The 21171-nt window shown below is 34.6% G+C and overlaps 1 protein-coding gene across 1 annotated transcript in view; it reads right to left on the bottom strand.

The window, feature by feature from the left end:
* Positions 1-21171, bottom strand: part of PTPRQ (protein tyrosine phosphatase receptor type Q) — a 239279-nt gene that overhangs the window by 173152 nt on the left and 44956 nt on the right. The window contains exons 7-13 of the mRNA XM_067698707.1: positions 20921-21147; positions 20513-20582; positions 15901-16100; positions 14502-14751; positions 12554-12682; positions 9649-9795; positions 3606-3778 (exon numbers count right to left, since the gene is read on the bottom strand). Of these exons, the coding sequence (XP_067554808.1) occupies positions 3606-3778; positions 9649-9795; positions 12554-12682; positions 14502-14751; positions 15901-16100; positions 20513-20582; positions 20921-21147 (1196 nt within the window). The remainder of the gene's footprint in view (positions 1-3605; positions 3779-9648; positions 9796-12553; positions 12683-14501; positions 14752-15900; positions 16101-20512; positions 20583-20920; positions 21148-21171) is intronic.

Below are 21171 nucleotides of genomic sequence, written 5' to 3'. Positions count from 1 at the left end.
GCTTTTGTATAATCCCTTCCTCTTGGGCGGTAACTGTGGTTTGCATCTAACCAATGGTGATGTGATGTCACTCTCACAGTTATATTATACAGACTCTCCCCGCTGGCTTGATGAGGTAAATGGCCAGGCTAGGAAAGTTCTGTAGCAAGAAAATGTGGGGGATCCCTATGAGCTAGAGCTAAGGGTAGTCTCTAGTCAAAGGGCCAGAAAGAATCCAAGGCCCTCAGTTCTACAATCAAAAGGAAATGAAATATGCCAAAATTCTACATGAGCCTAGAAGTAGATTCTTCCCTAGTCAAGGCTCCAGATGAGAACACAGGACAGTAAGCCACTTAACTGCAGCTGTATGAGACCCTAAGTAGGGAACCCATCTAAGCTGTCTGGATTCCTGACCCACAGAAACTGTGAGATGATAAATGTGAGTTGTTTTAAGCTTGTGGCAAATTGTTATACAACAATGGAAAACTAACGTAGTAAGCTAACAAAAATAGTCCAGGCAAGAGACTATTCAATCCTGAGCTGGGGTGGGGACACAGGAATGGAATATAGAGGTATGAAGGTCACACTGTGGAGGCAGAAATAACTGGCCTTAACACTGAGTGGCTATTAAATGCTAAGTATAACCAAAGTCAGAGGTAATTCCAAGGTTTCACGCCCTCATGAAGAGAGGATGATGGTGCCATTAACCAAAAAGAGAGACATCAGGCATGTAAAAATGCCATGAAAGCCTTCCAAATGCTTAGACAATGACCTTCAGATCAGAGATCTGTGGTGTGCCCAGTCCAAGGGGTTAGGAATTCTAAGCCTGTTATTTAGTATCTGGGTTTCAAGTCAGCCTCTCTCCAGGCCTTGTTCTTGACCACTAAAACTATTAATTGCCTTTACAGACTTTCTTCTTGTGTCCTGTGGGAAACTTTATATGCCCCCATCACTGTCCCAGAACCTCTGTCTAGTACCTCTTCTTCATTCCAACTTCATCTCCTCCTTTCAAGCAAGAACCAAGTCCTGTTATCCCCCAAAGGATGCTTGTTTTGTTTTGTTCTGTTTTATGAGTTCAAATGTGATGAGCCCTGGCAGAACTTCACCACAAATGATTTGAATTAGTGATGCAGAGTGTCAGAGAGAAAAATCATCATGGAAAACAAGGCAAAAGAGTCATGAAAATAGGAAGCAGTGATTGAAACTGTGCGGTTATCAAAAAAAAAGTGTAATGACATGGCTGAAAACAGAACTCTCTGCAATATCCTTATAATGAAGAAGCTAGAAAATTGTAAAAGAGCTAGCTTTTTTATTTTATTCACTTTTCATTGCACAAGGCCAAAATTTTTGCATAGTCACAGTATATGAAAGTGGAGCAAGTATTAGGGAGAAAATGGTTGTATCAAAAGCTGGAGAGTAGGAGGCAAACGAATGGATTTTGGAGGAGACAGGGAAGATGAGGACGGCTAAAACTATATTACCACCTTATCTGACACTTAGGAGGCCACTGGTGACTTCTAACACGATTTCAAGGATTTAAACAATTCTTGAGACAGGGTGTGGAGGCTATACTCTGAGAAGTTGAAGACTGAATAGAAGAGTCCTTATCCTACATCAAGGTCAAGGAAGAGGATAAAAAATGAATACACTAAGCCAGAGGTTTTATCTGTTATCTCCTTTATTCCTCATCATATAAGGTGGGTATATAAGCTCTGCTTTAAAAGTAAGGGCAGCAAGTCTCCAAAAGTTGACTTGACCGAGGTCATAGATCTAGAAAAGGGCAGAGCCCGGTCTAGGACCCTGGTTCATTTGGATTTAGAGCCTCTGCCATATGTCAACCTCTTGAAAGGTGAACCCAAACACCAATCACATGGGGAAGCAGAAATATCAATAAAGCGCCTGATCTAATGAAGAAAGATACAATCACAGAAATAAAGAGAAGTATAATGTCTCCTTTTATTGAGACCTAAGGAAACTAATATTGAGTCCCAATGAGGGTGAAAGGTCCAGTGCCATGATTATCACAACAGGTCACAATTATTTAGCACCAAACTTACCATATGCCAGGTATAGTTCTAAGCTCTTTACACACATTAATCCACTAAACCTTCATTAACAATCCTGTGTTATAGGGACTCTTAGAGTCCCTATCTTAGAGAAGAGGAAACTGAAGTTCAGAGAGGTCAAGCCTACTTTCTCAAGGTTAAACCATCACTACAGGCAAAACCAAGGTTTAAACCCAAGCATATTTCCTCCTAGGTCCATGCACTTAACCTTTCTGCTGTACAGCCCAGTAAGTGACCAAATTAGGATATAAGCCCAGATCTGTACAGTACCAAAGCTCATGTTCTCTCTACTATGTCACAGAGACCGCAGATCATATAGATATAGGCAGAATAACAAAGAAGTCATTCCACAATCTCTTACTTTGAAGAGAAAAAGAGGTGTGGCTTGCCATTCAGTAGATGTCATTACAAGTGAGAGACCTGTCACCCAGTCCTAAAATAGTGAAGTATCTAATTTAAGGCCTTCTCAGCAGGAGCAGAGGATTAAGCTTTTGCCCTTTGCCTGAGTTGTCAACTAAAGTATCAGAGAAATCATAACTCAACATTTTTGCACACAGGAATGGAGTCAACATTGGATTAAAATTTAACCCTGGGCCAGAGATGTCAAACGACTTGGAGTAATAAGTCCTGGGTGGCCAGAATGCATTAAGCACATAGTGAGGTCAACTTTCAGGTAGATGTCAGAAATGGAGGAGAGCTGGGACTAGAAATAGAGTAGGTAATATATGTGGAGATAGGAAAAAACAGTGATTCTGGACCAAAGGAGTGGAACCTAATTACTGACTAACCATCAGGTAGTACCTCTAAGGTACAGAGATTGCTACACTCACTGGTCCCAAGTATATTTAATTTTTGTGAGCCCCAGGAGCCACCAATATCTGGATACAACTAGTCTGCAGTTTTAGAGGGAACTCACAGGTGAACAGCTGGCTGGATGAGGTGAATGAAGACAGTGAAGGAAAATCACCGCTTCCTAACAGAAAGAAAGGGGGAAAAAAGACTCCCGGTGTGAACAGAAGCAAACATTGTCCTCTTATTTTATATCTATGAAACAATTTCGTCTCTTTTATTTGATTTCTTTAATCAAATGTATATTGTTCGTTTGTTTTTAAATGAGGCAGCTTTGAGAAATCTGGCTTCCTAAGTAGGTCAAATCATTTGTCAACAACAGCTACTAAAATTACTGTGCCTTTCGTTGGCAACTATTCCAAATGACAAGCACAGCCTTAGAAGGAGTACTTAAATCATAACAGGAGTTTCCAAACAATTCATTAACTTAATTACCATAATAATATTCACTTATGGAAGTACCTTTAGTCCTGCTTAATTCCTCAATTAACATTTTTCATTGCTGAAAAAACATAATAGCACTTAACTAATAATATATGTCCTAAAATGAAATATCATGAGCTAGATTATCAACATAGCCTAAATTTACTTCATTTTGTACTCTGAAGCTCGTCAAATATTTTATGTTTGCATGTTGGCAAATCTTCCAAGTTATCAGGGCCAAAACCAAGTAGAAAGGGCTCCCCAAGATAAGAAATTAAAGTGCAATACCTCATCTTTTCCTGTGAGCAAAGTATTCTCCAATATTACTCCTGTCTCAGAAACTAATACTTTCACTCGATATTGGTTAATGATTCCATTTGGTTGTCGTGGTTTCTTCCAAGTAATGCTTATTTCTGTGGCTTCTACTTCTGCAACTTGCAAATCAAATACTGTACCTGGAACTAAAAAAAGAGAATAAGAAAAGGGAAATTTAAAAATACATTCTCAAATTTTTAAAAATTCCCTTAATTCTTAGTTCACGATTGAAGATATATAAGCAATTCTATTAGAAAACAGACTAAAACAATTTATTAATTATTAAATTTGTATCTGATCGTTTAAAATATACAGATATTTAAATTTCTACACGTTGTTCTCAAAATGTCCACAAGAAACAGAATAACATGGAATAATTTTCCCAAATCAAAATGTCACAACATTTGTTCAAAACAAATTAATTAATAAAAACAACTTCCCAGGGAAAGTTGTTTATGACTGATGAATGCCCAGTAGAAATCCTGAAGACTTTATAAAAATAACAACATACCAAAAAATAATATCCAGAATACCAGGAATGAAATTACATGTAGTTGGTAAAAATCAATTAGGCAAATTTTAATTCATTACATTAAACTGTTTGAAGAGTTGATTGATATTTTCCTGCTGATTTTACAAATTAATTATGTGAATCTCAAATTTCAGATGCCCTCACTCTTTGCGACAGTAAAGAAAAAGAGAGAAAAACTAACAATTGGTTTAAGATAAAGCAAGAAGTACTTAAATTCTAGTTAGAAACTCATCAAGTGATAATAATTTTGTAATGTATAAAAGTATATAATCACTAAATAAATGAATGAATGAATGAATGTATGTATGTATGTATCTATGTATGTCACCAAGAGCAACCTCTAGGAAACCTCCCAGGGCCACAGGAGTAATGAACCAGGAGTAAACCTGCTCTGGGCACTTGTCCACTTTCTGTCTATAGTTCATTATGTGATTATAAATAACCAATTCACCCCTCCACCTTTAGTTTCCCTATCTATAAAATCGGTGTGATTAAAACTTTCCTATCACTACACAAAGTTAGGAACAAATTCAAAAGACTTTATAATATGTTGGTTCAAGAAAGAGAAAATGAGATGTAAAAATATTGTCCTTTATGATTAGGACGTGGTCACACATTAAATTCATTTCCCTCATTTCCCTATTTCCCTAAGCTGAGATATTTCACAGTAGTACAGGTTTACCAAATTCCAGTTAGAAGAAAGACATATTGGGGGTATAATACAAATGAAGAATGACTCTGTTCTCCTTTAAGATAACAAAAAGGAACTGAAAATTAATGCCACAACTCCCATAAATATTATTATAATTAATGAACCTAATTATGCTTAAGTTAACCATGTAGTAAGCTCCTGTAACCATGTAGTATTTTATCCAGTAGATTAAAAGTTGTTTTTTTTTCTTTGTCTCTATGAAGTAATCAGTAAAAAAAATCTCCCTGGAGATTGTAACAATGTAAATATTTCTAAATGTTTGTTGACTAGTTAATGGCTAGATGGATGAATTCTGGACTAAGAGCATATCTGATTACTGCAGTCAAATTTCCAGTGTCCATGGGCTTCCCTAGTGGCGCAGTGGTTAAGAGTCCGCCTGCCGATGCAGGGGACACGGGTTCGTGCCCCGGTCCGGGAAGATCCCACCTGCCGCAGAGCGGCTGGGCCCGTGAGCCATGGCCGCTGAACCTGCGCGTCCGGAGCCTGTGCTCCGCAATGGGAGAGGCCACAACAGTGAGAGGCCCGTGTACCGCAAAAAAAAAAAAAAAAAATTTCCAGTGTCCAGTATGGGTATAACCTGTGCTCAAAACTGAAATAAACATAACATGGGTACACCTATAATTTGCCAATTATTTGCATCTCCTTTTCTAAAAACATTTTGGTATATCTCTATATAGAAGGATAACTCTTTAGATTGATTTCCCCAAAGGTGTTCAAATCTGGAGGAAAAATAGTTTGACCTTTGAAAGACTGAGGAAAGACTAAGGCTAGAACCCTACAATCACTGATCGATTCATTCATCATTCAACAGACTGAGGACTCATCATACAGTCACTGTTCTAGGCACTTGAGGATAGAGGAAGGAATAAAACAGATAAAATCCTTTGCATAGGTCACCTCTTACACGTTTTATTTCATTAACATACACTGTTCCTAAAGCTTATGTTTCTATCATCATATATGCCAATATACATTTTTCAAGAGTGGAGGACCTTTCTGATTAACCATGTAGTGTGAGAACAACACAGCTATTTAAATAGCAAAACTCCAATTCCACCTTGCTTTGACATTTTATTTTGGGGTCGCTATGTAGACAAACTCTCAGTATTGCATAACCTAAATCAAAGAAGAGACCTGGCACTTTTCCATCTAATTTGAACACATGTAGAATCTTAACTGAAAAAGCCAGTTTAATAAGTACATTGATCAGATTAATCAGATAACTAAACCCTGCCTACTATAAAATAAGTGAAATGGTCAGTCCCATGTGATATAACATAATAATGTAGTAGGATACCAAACATTACCCAGTACAGCAGTATATTTAAAATGTACTCTCTTATTCTGTTAGCCAAACCTAAAAATAGTAGCAGATACTGTTTCTCTATCTTTTGATTTATACTTTTCAATATAACTTAGTAAGTATTGCCCCATGACACTAATGCCTAAAGTTACAATCCAACTTTAAGTGGTTCTATGTTATCCTAAAAAGGTACCCCAAACTTGTGTAAGAATGATTCTAAGGCTGTCTCTTTTTTTTATGAAAGAAGCAGCAGCTTAGGGGATAAAGGAAATGGAGTAGACAGCGTCGTATCTTGTCTTTAGAAAGATACTTGATATGTTACACCACAAATTCTTATGGGGAAACCAGAGAAGTGTGGATTAGATCAAACTTCTTTAATATTGATACCAAATTAACTAAAGAAAATCAAACACACAAAGCAATTATTCATGGTTCAGCATCAATTATGAAGGTGTTGTCCATGGGGATGACCTAAGAATCATTCTCAAGTCAATACACCTATAAATTTTACTAAGAAATGGGAAACAGAGTACACATATGATTGGTAAAAATATATTCCAAATGATTTGGAGTTTGCAAATGAAAAATTCTTAGAAAAAAATGAAATGGAGACGAACGGCAGTGGGGTAGAGAAAATACATTAAAATAAACCTGCCATTATCTAGCAAATTAAACTTCCATTAGAAGTGAATTTTGCAAAAATCTACTGAAAAATAAAAGTCACGGAGAATCCTGAAAAACACAAAGTTCAGAGTTTCTCAGTGATCTCCCTACAAAGATGTTGCTACTATTGGCAGAAAGTAGCAAATTGAAACTACTAAGGACAAATGTCTTCACTTCCAATATCTATTTATGGAGGAGTAAATATGGATTTCAATACTTTGTTTGCTTTTAAGGAATGATGTTAACCTCCTTAAAAGATATTTGACACTAGTGGCAGAGAAGTTTTAGGGGATATTGAAGCAACAAAATTTACTTAATTTTCTTTAATCCTGATACAAATAATAAGAAAATTCTGTTGCCTATGTTATATTCAGCAGATTACCTCATTTTGGAATAGGCAACCATGATGTTTTATAACATTAGAGATTATTAAATTATCATTTTTTTCCAAAACCATCTCTTCTTCATGCCTATGTAGAAATCTGCTCAGTAAAATATTAACGGATATGTAGAAACATTATGAAATACATAGGATAACTGCTTTAACAACATCATGTTGATTTTCTTTGATAATCAAAGTAGACCATGGACCATATGATTCTCAGTATTAGAGAAATCAGCCCCATTAAAATATGATAGCATATATTTTCTATAAGAAATCAATTCAATATTTTTCTATGAATATCTGGAGATTTGTTAGAACCCTAGTTATTTTAAAATATATTCATTTAAAAGCTGGTCCTAATTAATTTTTTAAATAGACTATAGACTACTTTTAAATATGGAGAAAATAATAAATTGAGTAACTTTAATTAGAATACAAAGAACCCTGTTGTATTAATGAATAAAAAGAATAATCTAAAACTAAGGTATAAATTTTACTTGACAGTATATAGTTCTAATGAATTATTAGATTGTTCTCATATAGTCTAAAGATTCCTTTATGGCAAAGTTTTAATTAGTAGGACCAGGATTAATTAGTGCTGTCAGAGTCTATATTCACTGCATTTGCCCCAGCATTCCACTGAAACTCCCTGAGAACTCCATGGAGAAGCAGGCATGCAGAGGTAAGAACTGTGCCACGCCTGCCCTTAGAGAAACCCACCTGTTACCAGTGGGTTCTCCTGGATGTGGTCTACATGGTGAGTAGTTCAGGAGGCAGTAGGATAAAACTTAGGATACACTGCTCGTTACACAGGGCAAGTAGAGTCAGATATTCAAAATAACTTGGTGTGAAAAATAACCCATGTGAAATATGTTGAACAATATCCTTAAAATTCTACTTATTATTTTGTCAATAAAAAGTTCAGATATAAAGAAAGGGAAATAAATGCTTAAACAATATCCCAAATAAACAAAATGGCACTGTATGTGGCAATGTATTATCTATTTCCCTATTTTGGTCAGATGCTGTAGGTCAAGAATGATGACAATAAAACAAAAATCTTAAATTGTGGATTCAGTTTAGGAGCACCAAAATCAGCTTGGCTTGAAAGAAGACTGAATTTATTTAATTGCATAACATGAGAATAGAAATTGGTCAGTTGGGTTGGTTGAGAAAAGACCAAATTCAAGGGCTCTAAGTATGACGAAGGCCAGATTGCTCTGTGGTGTTTGACAGCCATCCATAAATCTGTCTAGATTTCTTGAAAATGCTTAAGAGCAGGTTTAGGTGGAGGTGGGAGAAATTTCAGGTCTAATTGAGAAGACGTACAATGCTAAGACTCTTCTGATAGAAATACAATGGAAAAAGTTTGATATGAAGAAATGAGAGCATTTTGTTAATGAGTGTGCATCTCTTTTTTAACCTGTGTATTGAAACCGTATACACATTAGAATTTTCATTTGAAATCGATGTAACATAATTTTTACGTTCTTTCAATAGCAAAATATTATCAAGGGTTGTTCTTTGAAATGGGGGAGAAGTACAAAATTCCCTAATAGTTGCTGCCCTCTCATGGTGAAACACTTGAATGATTTATCTGATGAAGGTATGCCCAGCCTCGTGTGTGTGTGTGTGTGTGTGTGTGTGTGTGTGTGTGTGTGTATGCACGTGCATGTGTGCACACTGTGTACTTAATTCACAAGTTACTGTATGTTAGCTCTCACATAAACAAAAACTGAAAACTTTTTCAAGTGCTAGTGTGACTGTAAAAAAATGATTGTATTCTCCTAAATAATTACAATATCTAAATAGAAATGAAGGCATTGAGCAAGTTTGGTGTGGGCCCAGAAAACAGGTTGTGAAATGGCATGGTAACGTTTTTTTAAACACTACAGTTCGCCTTAGACTGTGACGTTTAATATATACAAATAAAAAATTTCTTCAGGAGAAACTTTTAAAAATAATTTCAGTATATTCTGGTAAATTTATATTATGCACCTTCCAGAAATCCTCACTTCCTTAGAATATCCTTTTGATTATAAATATACTTTGTTATAGGCATTGTGGGATACATGGATTTCTCTGAACGTTATTTTGTGGGAAGATAGAGTCAACATTAAATAATGTGGTTTAAACCATGTTAAATGTGTTCATTTGTTTAAGTATTCTTGAGATTTTGCCAGCACTATTCATTGTGAATTATGCAGGCTGATACTGCATGTAATGTTGATCTTTGGTCCCTCTTATTATGAAGCATGCTATGGGTTTAGTGTTTTAAGGAACACATGTTCAGAATGCGCTAGGTAGTAATCTGATAAGGAAATAACATGAATTAGGTAAATATCAACCAAAGAGCTTCTAATACAATGTTTAACTGATGCAATAAAATTTTCATTAACACACTAGAGGAGGTGTTCTTACCTTCTGGAGGAGTGAATACTGAAATATCTGACTTGGGTCCAATCCCTGCACTGGTTTCAGCCGCAACATACACGTCATACTTTGTAAATGGTGTTAGATTAGTGAATACAAACGTAAGGTCTTTTGTGCTATTATCCAAAATCTGACCTGCAAAAAGCAAAAGATAATTGTGGATTATTTACTCTTCAAGCATGTAATCATTCTTACATTTAAGTATAGAGCAATTAAAGTGTTAACCTATGCACTAACATTCACTATTACAATTTTAAAAGTGAATATATCTTAAACATTTAGCTTAGTGTCACACTGGTGTCAATTTATTTAAAATGGAAAAAAAAATGAAAATCTTGCAGTATTTAGAATTACTTTTATATAAAGCCCTATTGGACCATAGTGTTATTTTTTGACATAGTTAAAATGAACACATTAGGTTTTACCAATATAAAAACAGTGACAGTGTTTGATACTCAGATTCATTCAATTAAAATGCTAAATATTCTCACTATCTTCTATAAAAAGATATATTTAGAAAATTTCTGTAGCTTAGCTTCTGAGCAAAATTTCTTAACTGGGCCATCATCAAAATTCCTTAAATCCTCAACTTTATCTCTGAATCGTTTTTTCCCCTTGTTGCTCTAACTGAAACCTAGCTCTCCCCTGAGACCACTGCTTCTGTTCCCTACAGCCACCCTGAATGGTGGTGACTGATTTTTCCCCGCAGCCCTCAAGCGACTAGGCGGTCAGGTGTGGTATGTGTTCTCCTTGCTCCTCTTTGCTCTTAGACAATTGTAGCTCCTCCTTAGAAAAGCCCACAGCTTCAGCTCTCATGTCATCGGTGACATCCACTGACTTTCATTGTTGTAGTGATCTGCGGACCCCAGGGTCACACACTCACATTCTGGATGGTTTAGCTCCTGCTTCAATGGCATTTTCTTCAATGCTACCATCTTAATTTGTGGTGATTTCAATATCCTTAGAGATCATCCTTAAACTACTTCAAGCTCTCCTTAAATAATCTAGTCCTCCACCTGATCTCAGTCACTCCCTCACAGTCATAATAGACATGGCTATTACCAATAGCTGCAAATCCTAAATTATCTCAATTTCATGCAGCTGTCTCTGACCACACTTCCTGTCTCCTGATCACTACTCTAGAAGCCAGAACCAACACTTCTTTGGGACCTCCAATCCATTGATCTTACCACCTACTTTATTTTGTTTGGTTCCTCACCACTTGATGTCTACTCTTTATCCATTGTCAGTAATAATCACTGCCTTACATAAGCCCTCTCCTGTTGAAGGGAACTGGAGAAAAACACAAATCCACTCTGACTGATATCACTTTATTCATTACCACACTTCAAATGAGCCCTAAATGGTACTCAGCACCTTACCTATCTTCAGTAGTACAGTCACTCTCTACTCTTCTAGGTGAATATTTACACTTTTTCTTCCCAGTTGATTAGTTGGAAAAATTAATCATTCAGAAGACATGTGCCACACACTCCCACCAACGCAACTACCTATGTACAGCATCTGCACCCACAGACTCTGCCTTATAACCTGTTACAATGGATAAAATCTGGATTCTTATTCAAACTAATCCCTACTTTTGAGCAAACGATCCCATTTTCTGCCTACACAAAGATATCTTTCCAATAATTCCTGCCTTTCTTATATCATCAACATATCCTTTTTTAAATTTATTCCCATCAGCAAACAAACATGCTTTGCTTGTTCCCTCTGAAAAGAAAACCTGTCGATGCTGCTCACCCCTCACCCCCTCTACCCACTTCCATTCACTGCTTCACTTTGCAGCAGAACTCAAGAGCTGTCCATTACCCACTGTTCCAATTCTCTTCTCCCATTCTCTCTTCAGTCTACTCCAAGCAGGCATTTACCCCACATACTCCACCATAACTGCTCTTGATAAGATCGCTAATGACTTCCAGTTTGCTAAATTCGATAGTTACTAAATACATTCTCTTGACTTACCAGCCTCACAGATATAAGAGTACTTTGTCAAAATTTTGTAAAATAGTACTGATAGAAAAGCTATGCCTGGGTATCCATGTGTGTCTATGTACTGAGGAGGGAGGGGGAAAAACAGACTACCATATCTTTAGGCATGCAAATATTTCAGAATTTTAGGAGCATAAGGTACTCAGGGATGAGAAATAAAGTTTACTCATGTGTTTCATGATAGATTCCTAGAAGTTCCCAAATGAATAATTTGGACATTTGACGATTTTTCCACTCTTCCAAATAAATGATAATATGTGAGTTTATGTTATTTCATTACTATCTGAAATAAACTTATTTCATAGAACCATAGAATGCAGATTATGAAAGAATTGTAGAGTTTACTTAATCAACTTCTACTAATATAGTTTTTGAACCCCTTAAAATATTTGACAAGTGGATGTCCAGCTCCTCCTTGCTCAGAAAGATGATGAACTCGCTACATTATGAAGTTGCCCATATTACTTTTAGAGAGCCAATTATTAGAAATAGTTTCTTTCTTCTAAGCAGAAATCTGATTTAATATAACCAAAGCCCATTGTTCTTCATATATTTGCAATCAGAGTAAGTCAAGGTCCTCCTGTTCAAATATGTGAAGACATGTATCTCTTCTAAAACTTCTCTTCTTGAGGGGTTATCCTTTGTTCTTTCAGCTCCTTGTCATGAAATATGGAACATGGGCAATGTTTTACCCTCCTTATACTTATTTATGATTTTAAACAAAAAGTTCAAAGAGCCTCACTTCCTTATTACTTTTTTACTGTTTGCTTCAACTATAGGGTCTTTTAAAAACAGTTAAATACTTTTTAAAAGTTTGATCATAGTAACATATTTTATATAATTCTTACTCCAAAAGATAAACACAAAACTGATTAAGACTTACCTGATGGTCCATATAATTCAACTCTGTAACTAAATTTTCCTGTAACTGTAGTTGGTGGGTTCCATGAAACTGAAAAGGACTTTCCTGTAATGTTACTTGTTACACAGTTTTGTGGTGGTCCTTCAGGCACTAAAATGATTACAGAAAAATAATGAATAATAGATATATATATAAAATTTAAAAGCACCTTATTAAATACACAAAATAAAACACAAAATCAGAGGAAAAAAAGGTCACACAGTAAAGTGTTTGTTTTTTCAACCTACAAAAAGAAAAAATAGGCTATAATTGAAGAATTTGAATAAGTGGTGGACCATTAGATAAACTCCTTATTTGCAACAATTACTATTTTTATTTAATGCTGTATATTATTGCACAGGGTGTTTTATTCCTATATAGTTCATTGTACAGTTACATTGTCTAGAAGCATTTATACGTATTGCATTCAACAAGCCCTGGGCATCTGGCTTGATAAAAGCTCTCCCTCTGGTGTACACAGGTAGAAGGGGCAAAGAAATAACTCAACCTTCAGAATCTGTTGGCAGTGATTTTACTTTTTATATCAATATCTGTATTTGGTTCTGAGAGGAAATTTATAACCTATATTCGAATGTAACATTGGTAACATATAAAAATAATAATGATATTTAAAAAGTCTTTTTCATAGTCTTTTTCATAGATATTTAAAAAGTCTTTTTCTATATTAAAAAAAACACTTTCTTTTAATTGAAATGAAACATTCCAAATATTTTTTTTTTTTTTTTTTTTTTTGCGGTACGTGGGCCTCTCACTGTTGTGGCCTCTCCCGTTGTGGAGCACAGGCTCCGGATGCGCAGGCTCAGCGGCCATGGCTCATGGGCCCAGCCGCTCCGCGGCATGTGGGATCTTCACAGACTGGGGCACGAACCCGTGTCCCCTGCATCGGCAGGCGGACTCTCAACCACTGCGCCACCAGGGAAGCCCCAAATATTTTTAAAAACAAAATTCTTGTCTATCAAATTTCACTTTGTGTGACCTTCATGAAATTCTTTCTTTTTTTGTATGAAAAGAAGTAAGGAGTATAGAAGAGGAAATGGTCTGATTCAAAGATGTTTAATTCAAGAAAAATCTTCAAATTTACATGTACTTAAACGATACCTATGTAATCAGAAAAAAATACTATGCTTTAGTGAAATTACCCTACAAGTAATAATTTCCAGTAGACTTAAAAACCATCAGTCCAACTGAATTTCTGATACTATATATTTAGTATGGCATTATGTAGTATGTTTAGATGTGTGTGTCTATATATATGTGTATATACGGACGCTGACATATTATCATAATTAAATATATAAATACCATACCTAGAAATATGTACTCTTAGAATTTAGTAGTAATAATAATATCTAATCATACTCATTTAGTACTAACACCATCTCCATAAGGAAGATACTATTACTGTCTCCATTTTTCACAAAAGGAAACTGAAATACAAAGAGGATACAGGTAGGTATTTTTTAACTACTGTTTTTATCTGATGCTGAATGTTAATCGCATGATATTTCTGCTACTGCAGGTGTTATCTCCACATCTGGCAATAGCAATATCAGTGAGAGAAGTCATCTACACATGACTATAGAAGATGAAGGACAGGATGATTATGAAAAATTGCTGGGGTCACAGAACGATAAAAGCTGATCTTAGGATCAAGGTTATTAGTTCAGGAGTCTCTTCTCTGAAATCTCCTTTCTCATTTTAGATGCTTATATTAGTATCATAAAAGAGTATTGAAAGTGAAGATGCTCCAGAAGGGATACCTATTATCTGTTATTAGGGCAAAAAAAAGTTATTGAAAGGGAAGGAAGGTTTTAACAAAAATATCTACATGAAAAAAATGAAAGGTTATTCTATGAATAATTTAACTTCTTTTCCTACCAAAGAAAAAAAAGAAAGAAAGCAACCATACCTGATTCTGGTGTTCTGACAATCGTACTATCAATATAACCTGCTTCAGTTGTAACAGCAGAAACTTCAAAAAGATACGTCGTATAAGGTCTCAAATGTGTCACTACAAAACTGATAGGCTCTTTCCACACAGAGCTAATCTTCCTCCCGGGCAACATGCTCGATGGGTAGGTGGTACGTGATGGAGGCGTCACTCTCCCGAGGGTTGGAGAAGGGCTGGTTGTACTCCATAAAAAGGATTCATTACTCTCCTAGTGAATAACATAAACATCAATGGGAAAATAATGTGGTATCACTTGATGGTGATGATAAGGGTAATTCATTTTTTCTTTATACTACAAATATTATTCCTAATTTGTGTGTGTATGTGTATGATTGGGTAAGAGTTTAACAGATTCACTTACCCATTAGAGCTACAGACAAATTTGCTAGATTTTAATTATACCCACTTACCGTCTAGAGTTATACCATCAATACCATTGTCCACAGTTTTAGAACAGAATGTATTTACTGCATTCTTTACACCTTAATCTTTCTTATAAGTAGGATTTCATGTGGCTTTGAGTAAAGGTACAACCATAGCAAAATCATTATTAAGAATTTTTAAAATTCATATTAAAAATGCAAGAGCCAAAGAGATGAAATGTTTTCCCTATTGTGAAATTTCAAACATAACGTCACTTTCTTACCGTTATGATCATTTTTTTCTGCAACGGTATTCAAGACAAAGCTAATAGAACATGTGTTTGTGTGTATATGGGTACATGTGTATATGTGTTTATGTGTATTAGATATCCAAATTAAAAAAATATTTTGTGACTTCTACAACTTAAAGCATTTAAAAGAAAAGTAATTTTGGTTGTTTTCTCATCAATAATATCACAAAGATAACCAAAATTAACTTTAAAAAAGCATTATTACAGTACTTCCAGGGATTTCCCATCTATGACTAGAGTAGTAACAAATTCTTCACTAAAGATATACACAACAAAAACAATCTACTTCCACAAACTTAACCTTGACTACTCCCCTCCCCTCCTCTCCTGTCACACGGAAGTATTATCTTTTTTCCAGTGATATCCTATGATTTCCTACTTCAGGGCTTATAAAATATCCTCTACCTCCACATAATCTCCACCTATCCTTACTCCAAGGCCTATCACAAATGCCATGCCTATAATGTAGTCTTTCCAGAGCTCCCTAAGTGATCTGACTTCTCACTGCTGAATTCTCAAACCTTTCTCTTATTCTGCCTTGACTATAGCCAATTGTATATCATATGATACTATAAGTAATCAAATAGCTAAGAATCATTTTGGTAAAATGGAAATTTTACCAAAACTTCAAGATGTAATTTACCTAAAATTTTTGAGACATAGAAAATGTTCCATGATACTTACAATACATTCTGGCAATTTCCCGGGCAAAATGTCCTCTACTCTGATTGAAACATCTTTCACTACTATCCCACTTCTGGCATGTTTGACGCTAATCTTGAAGCTGGTAATTTTGCCATTTGGTTGCCGAGGTAAATACCAAATCAGGCTTACTGCTGAATAGTTAAAGGCTTCGACTGTGAGATTCACCACTTTTCCTGGAGCTGGGGAAGTGAGAGGGATTGAAGGAGAGGAAAAACATTGTTATAAAACTTAGAATGGCATTTATATAACTTTGGGATGTTACGTTTCCCATGTTATATGAAATTAAATGTATAATACATTGTATAAAATCTACTTGGGTATACTTTTTGAAATATATACTTGAGTATACTTTTTGAATTGACTTTTGCCTAAAATAAAGAACTGGAAATTGGGCCCATAGAGCTGTGTTTAAGAGGCACACAAGCTTTAACTTCAGGATTATTTGGCCAATACATCCATCAATAAACTATTTCAAATAAGTCTGAAAAAATATTCAGTCAACAGTTGTTTGTGGTTATAGAAATTTGAATAATGAATATCTTACTTTCTGAAATACTTTGGAATTACGTAAATTCCTTATATAATGAAGAAGTGGCAAATTCAAACAGTTATATAACCATTTGCACCAAAAAGCACATTTCTAGAATGTATGTAAATATTTAGTGTCTAATATGAAATGGATACCACCCAATTGATTGTGGTTATTATATTTTGACTTTCATACACCCTCCAAATCAACTTTCATCAGAATTCATGATACTTTGTTATTAATTATTAATAATCTGCATAATAATAAGCTATATGCTATCTTAGTTGGAATGAGATAAACATGAGGCCAGAGTGAAGAAAAATGATACTTATTAATTCAAGGTTAATTATGCAAAATTGACCGAGTAAATAATTAAGGTCCTTTAGAATATAGAACAACCATGACAAGTCACTATTGAAAGAAATAAAAACAAAACAAGATGTTTGGGGTAAAACAATATAAATGATAGTAGAAGTGCCTAGCATTGAGAAATCAAACAACCAGAGTTTAGGTATACATTGTAGAGAAGAATACCAAAATGTGATTTGTAAATGAAAGCCATATAAAATATATAAGAAAGTTAGGTCCTGGGCAGGAGAGCTGTATGTGGATGATATGAGTTCAACAGAAATTAAGAAACTTAACAACAGCTGCATTTTAATGGAAGAAAGTAAAATACAACAATTTGGGAAGATGATTAATCATTAATAATGGATGTCATAATGGATAGAAATTTTTTTCTTCAACAGAAACTGATCAATGGAATTAAAGCTTAAGAAGGACAGTCTAAAGTATGCAAATTTTATAAGAATGCCTGAAATATATATCAATAACAGACTGCATACAAGCTGGCACATTTCCAAATCGGCCTTAACAACAATCATGAGGAACTGCCCAAGTGCAGAGAAATTTGAATTTACAAGGTAACCAAACCTTTATTACATTCCAAAACATGATTTCAAAATATCTTTTAAAGTACACAAAATATATTAGATAAAAATTAATTAAATCTGTTAAACAACATTTAGTGAAAAAGAGGTTATTTTTATTCACTTAAAATTACATTATTTTTGCCTCAGTAAAATCTGTGTGTTTTCCTTTTGTGACTTCATGGTGTCTGAAGACTAATTTGGGCTGTTTTCTGTAGCTGACAGGTCTTCCCCTACTTTAAATATTCTAACTTCTACTTCTGGATTTTTAGGTACCGAAATCCCATCATCTTTTGATTTTTATAGTGAATTTATCCATCTTGGTCCAAGTAAAGATCTGACACTAAAGCACCAAAAAATTCTGTTTATAAATCACTTCACCTTTCAGATAAGTCTTCCACACACTTTGAGGGCATAGCTAAATAAGTGACTTGCGTAAATATATAAGTATGTGAAACTAATTAAAACTTTTCAAAGTGTATACTATACAAAACATACATTTTCTTGAGCCAGAAAAAAAACAAAAAACCTTTCTAAATCAAATATAGAGACTTTTAAAAGAATCTTCTACATTTCCAAGGATCCATCAAGTTAGAAATGAAGGTACAAGAGATATTTCTAATATTTTAAAGCTAAAATTCTACATTTGTCTGAAACAATGCTGTGTGAGAAGTAAGAAAGTTGAGATTTCTGTGCTTGTGGATGTGATATCAGCTCAGTATGGTATAATGGGTTAACTTTATACTTTACGAGTATTTTTATTCATGGAGAAAGAAATTTGGTTTAATAATAATAAATGCAATTTATTATTCCACAGAAATTTTCCTTAAATTTAGTTCTGTGTAGCATAAATAATAAAATGGAGTCCTTGGGGGAAAACTTGGACATAACTGATCTAACTAAATTTAGGTTTATATTTTTACCACATAACATTTTTTTTTTTTAAAACAAAAGATAAGGCAAGACTGATTATGTGATTATGTAATTTCCCCAAGAAAACACAGCAAGTCAGAAACAGAGTAAAACTTCTGTTCTGGTATTATTTTCACGCCATCCTAGAGTGTTAGTCTGTCCCAATCATAATTTGCCAAGAGAGAAAATAACTCCAGAAATTACATCAATTAGTAGAGTATAAAATATATAAAGTTCAAAATACTGTCAAGTTGAAATCATAATCTGCATGTACCAGGCTTTATCAGAAACTGTATCAAGATGACAGTTTTAAAAAAAGAATAAACTATTTGCTAAGTCATTCAAAAATTATTCCAATTATTTTCCCTGAAGCTAAAAACATAATCAATTTTTCTTTTATATCCTAGTGAACATTTAATTTAAAATAATAATTTTCTCAATTTTTAGTTGTGCTAATAATCTGAATGTCAGTAGGTTCAATATCAATAGGAAAAAGACCTCATGAATCATTAATTTCTAATCTTAAATAAACTCTAGAATTTTCTCTTAATTCTTTCTATGGCATAGAACATGTATTCACATGCTTCTCTTGATAGGGTCTCAAATAAAAACTGGGCCATAAAGCTTGGCACATGTTTCTTTTAACATTATAATTGCATAATCCCCTCTAGATATACAGGGCCCATTTCAATGTAACCCTTTGGCAGTGAACCACTGGATATTTTTATCTTTATCTGTATCTTTATACAGAACATTTATAGTTGCACAAAATTACAGAAATTGTTTTTATAGCACTTCTCACCAATCTAGTATATTACTTAGTAACTCATTTACTTATCTTAGCCCACTAGAATATAAGCTCCACAGAAAATATTTGCTATTGATTGGAGATGCCATTCTTTGTGCCATTTTTCTATTTATTGGTTCTGACTGTTTGCTATTATAAATAAACAACTGAATTACTAAATAAATAAAATTACCTCCATTCCATAACAACTTATTTTCATCACAAAGCTTATGTTCTACTAGGCTAACACATACAATAAAAAGTAAGCAAGTAAATGTGTTACATGTCAGGCTTGTCCAATGGAGAAAAATAAATCTATTGGAAATAAAGATGGACAGAAGGAAACAGGGGCTATTTTAGAAGGTGTAGTCAGGAAAGGTAAAGTGAGATCTGGATCAACTGGGGAGAGAGTTCTACAGATATTTAGTGAAAGAGTATTCCAGGCAGAGGGAATAGCAAGAGAAAAGACCCTAAGATGGAAGATCAGTATGGCTGGAGTAGACAGAGGGAGAGGAGAAAGGTAAGAGATGAAGTCAGAGAGGGGAAAGGGCATACAGAGCACTGTAGCTCATGGGAAGGACTTAGGTTCTTGCTCTGAATAAGACAGGAGCCATCTTACGAGGAGAGAAGTAACATAGTCTAGCTTCTCTCTCAAAAGATTATGTAGCTCTTGTCGATAGAGTAAACTATAGGTAGGTAAGCTGGAAACAGGAAAACCAGTGAGGAGACTTTCGATTGTTCAGGCGAGAAATGATAATGGATTACATAGGGTGATTAACAATAGGGGTGAGATTCAGGATATATTTTGATATAATGTTGGCAGTGTTTGTTGATAGATTACAGTATACTATGAGAGAGAGGAATCAGGATGATATCACGTTTTTCCTCTCAGCCATTGGGAGAATGGAGGTAGCTTAAATTGGTTTGGTAATGATTGCATGTTATGGAGTAATATGATAACCATTATAATCTGTATTTCCAAAAGTCTAATGTCATAATAATACTTATGATTTGATGTTAAGAGGAAAAGGCAGGCTATAAACTTGCATAAATGGCACAAGCCTACTTTTACTAATATATAGTCACAAAGACATACATTCATTGGGAAAAAAAGGATCAGCCAGAAATGGACCAAAAGGGTAACAGCATTTTTTATATAACAGGGCCATGGATAACTTTCATTTAGGGTTTTTTTAATTTCTGTTTTTTTCAAAGTTTTCTAAGATAACACTTAGTGTTTTTATAATCAGAAAGAACAATATACATTTTAATGAGTAAACTTACTATCCAAGAAGACTCTAAAAGTAATTGAAGGGCCATGTTGTTGAAAATTTTATGCATTTTAGTGCCGGATTTTGTTTATATCCCTATTTATTTTCAATGACAAAAACTCATAACGAAGCTAATTCAGAATAAATGATTTAGGAAAATTACCACTTTCTGCAGTTTGGAAGAGAAATGGGTCACTAAACACTCCAATGCCAGCACTGTTTTCAGCAGCAACCTAGAACAGACCAAAAGAATTACATTCAAGCTTTACACTCTGTAATTAAACAGAATCTGAAATAATAAAACTTTGATTTGTCCAGAGGATAAATGATAAAGAGCTGACTGTCAGTAGGTTCAATATCAATAAGAAAAATAAATTATATAAATACACATAAAAATGAAAAGAGATTATAAAATTTGTTCAAGTTTTAAAAGCCCAGATGGGCAATGAGGCCAAGACTCAGATGATCCTTCTTCAGTCACTTGCTGCAAAGGCTTGACCTGGTGGGATAAAGCTCCTTCACTTTTAAAATGAATGAATATTCTAATACTAACTATTTACAAAATAATTACCTTGATTTCATATGTTGTTCCAGGTTTAAGATTAGTAAGAAGAACTTCCAGACTGTCTGGCTTTGCTCTAACTTGTGTATACGCTGCTTGCATCCATGGACAAACTTCCTTATATTTTACCACGTAAGATATAATCCTTCCATTCGGATTAGGTGGTGTATTCCAAGACAGAAGAATCCCAGCAGATCCGACTCTTTCCCCTGCTAGGAAGACTGGAGGCCCTGGTTCTATTTTTTTGAAAAAATTCATGT

This window comes from Pseudorca crassidens, chromosome 11 (assembly GCF_039906515.1).
Source record: "Pseudorca crassidens isolate mPseCra1 chromosome 11, mPseCra1.hap1, whole genome shotgun sequence".
NCBI lineage: Eukaryota > Metazoa > Chordata > Mammalia > Artiodactyla > Delphinidae > Pseudorca > Pseudorca crassidens.
Note: the sequence above shows the minus strand (reverse complement) of the source record. Positions and strands in the feature narration are given on the sequence as shown.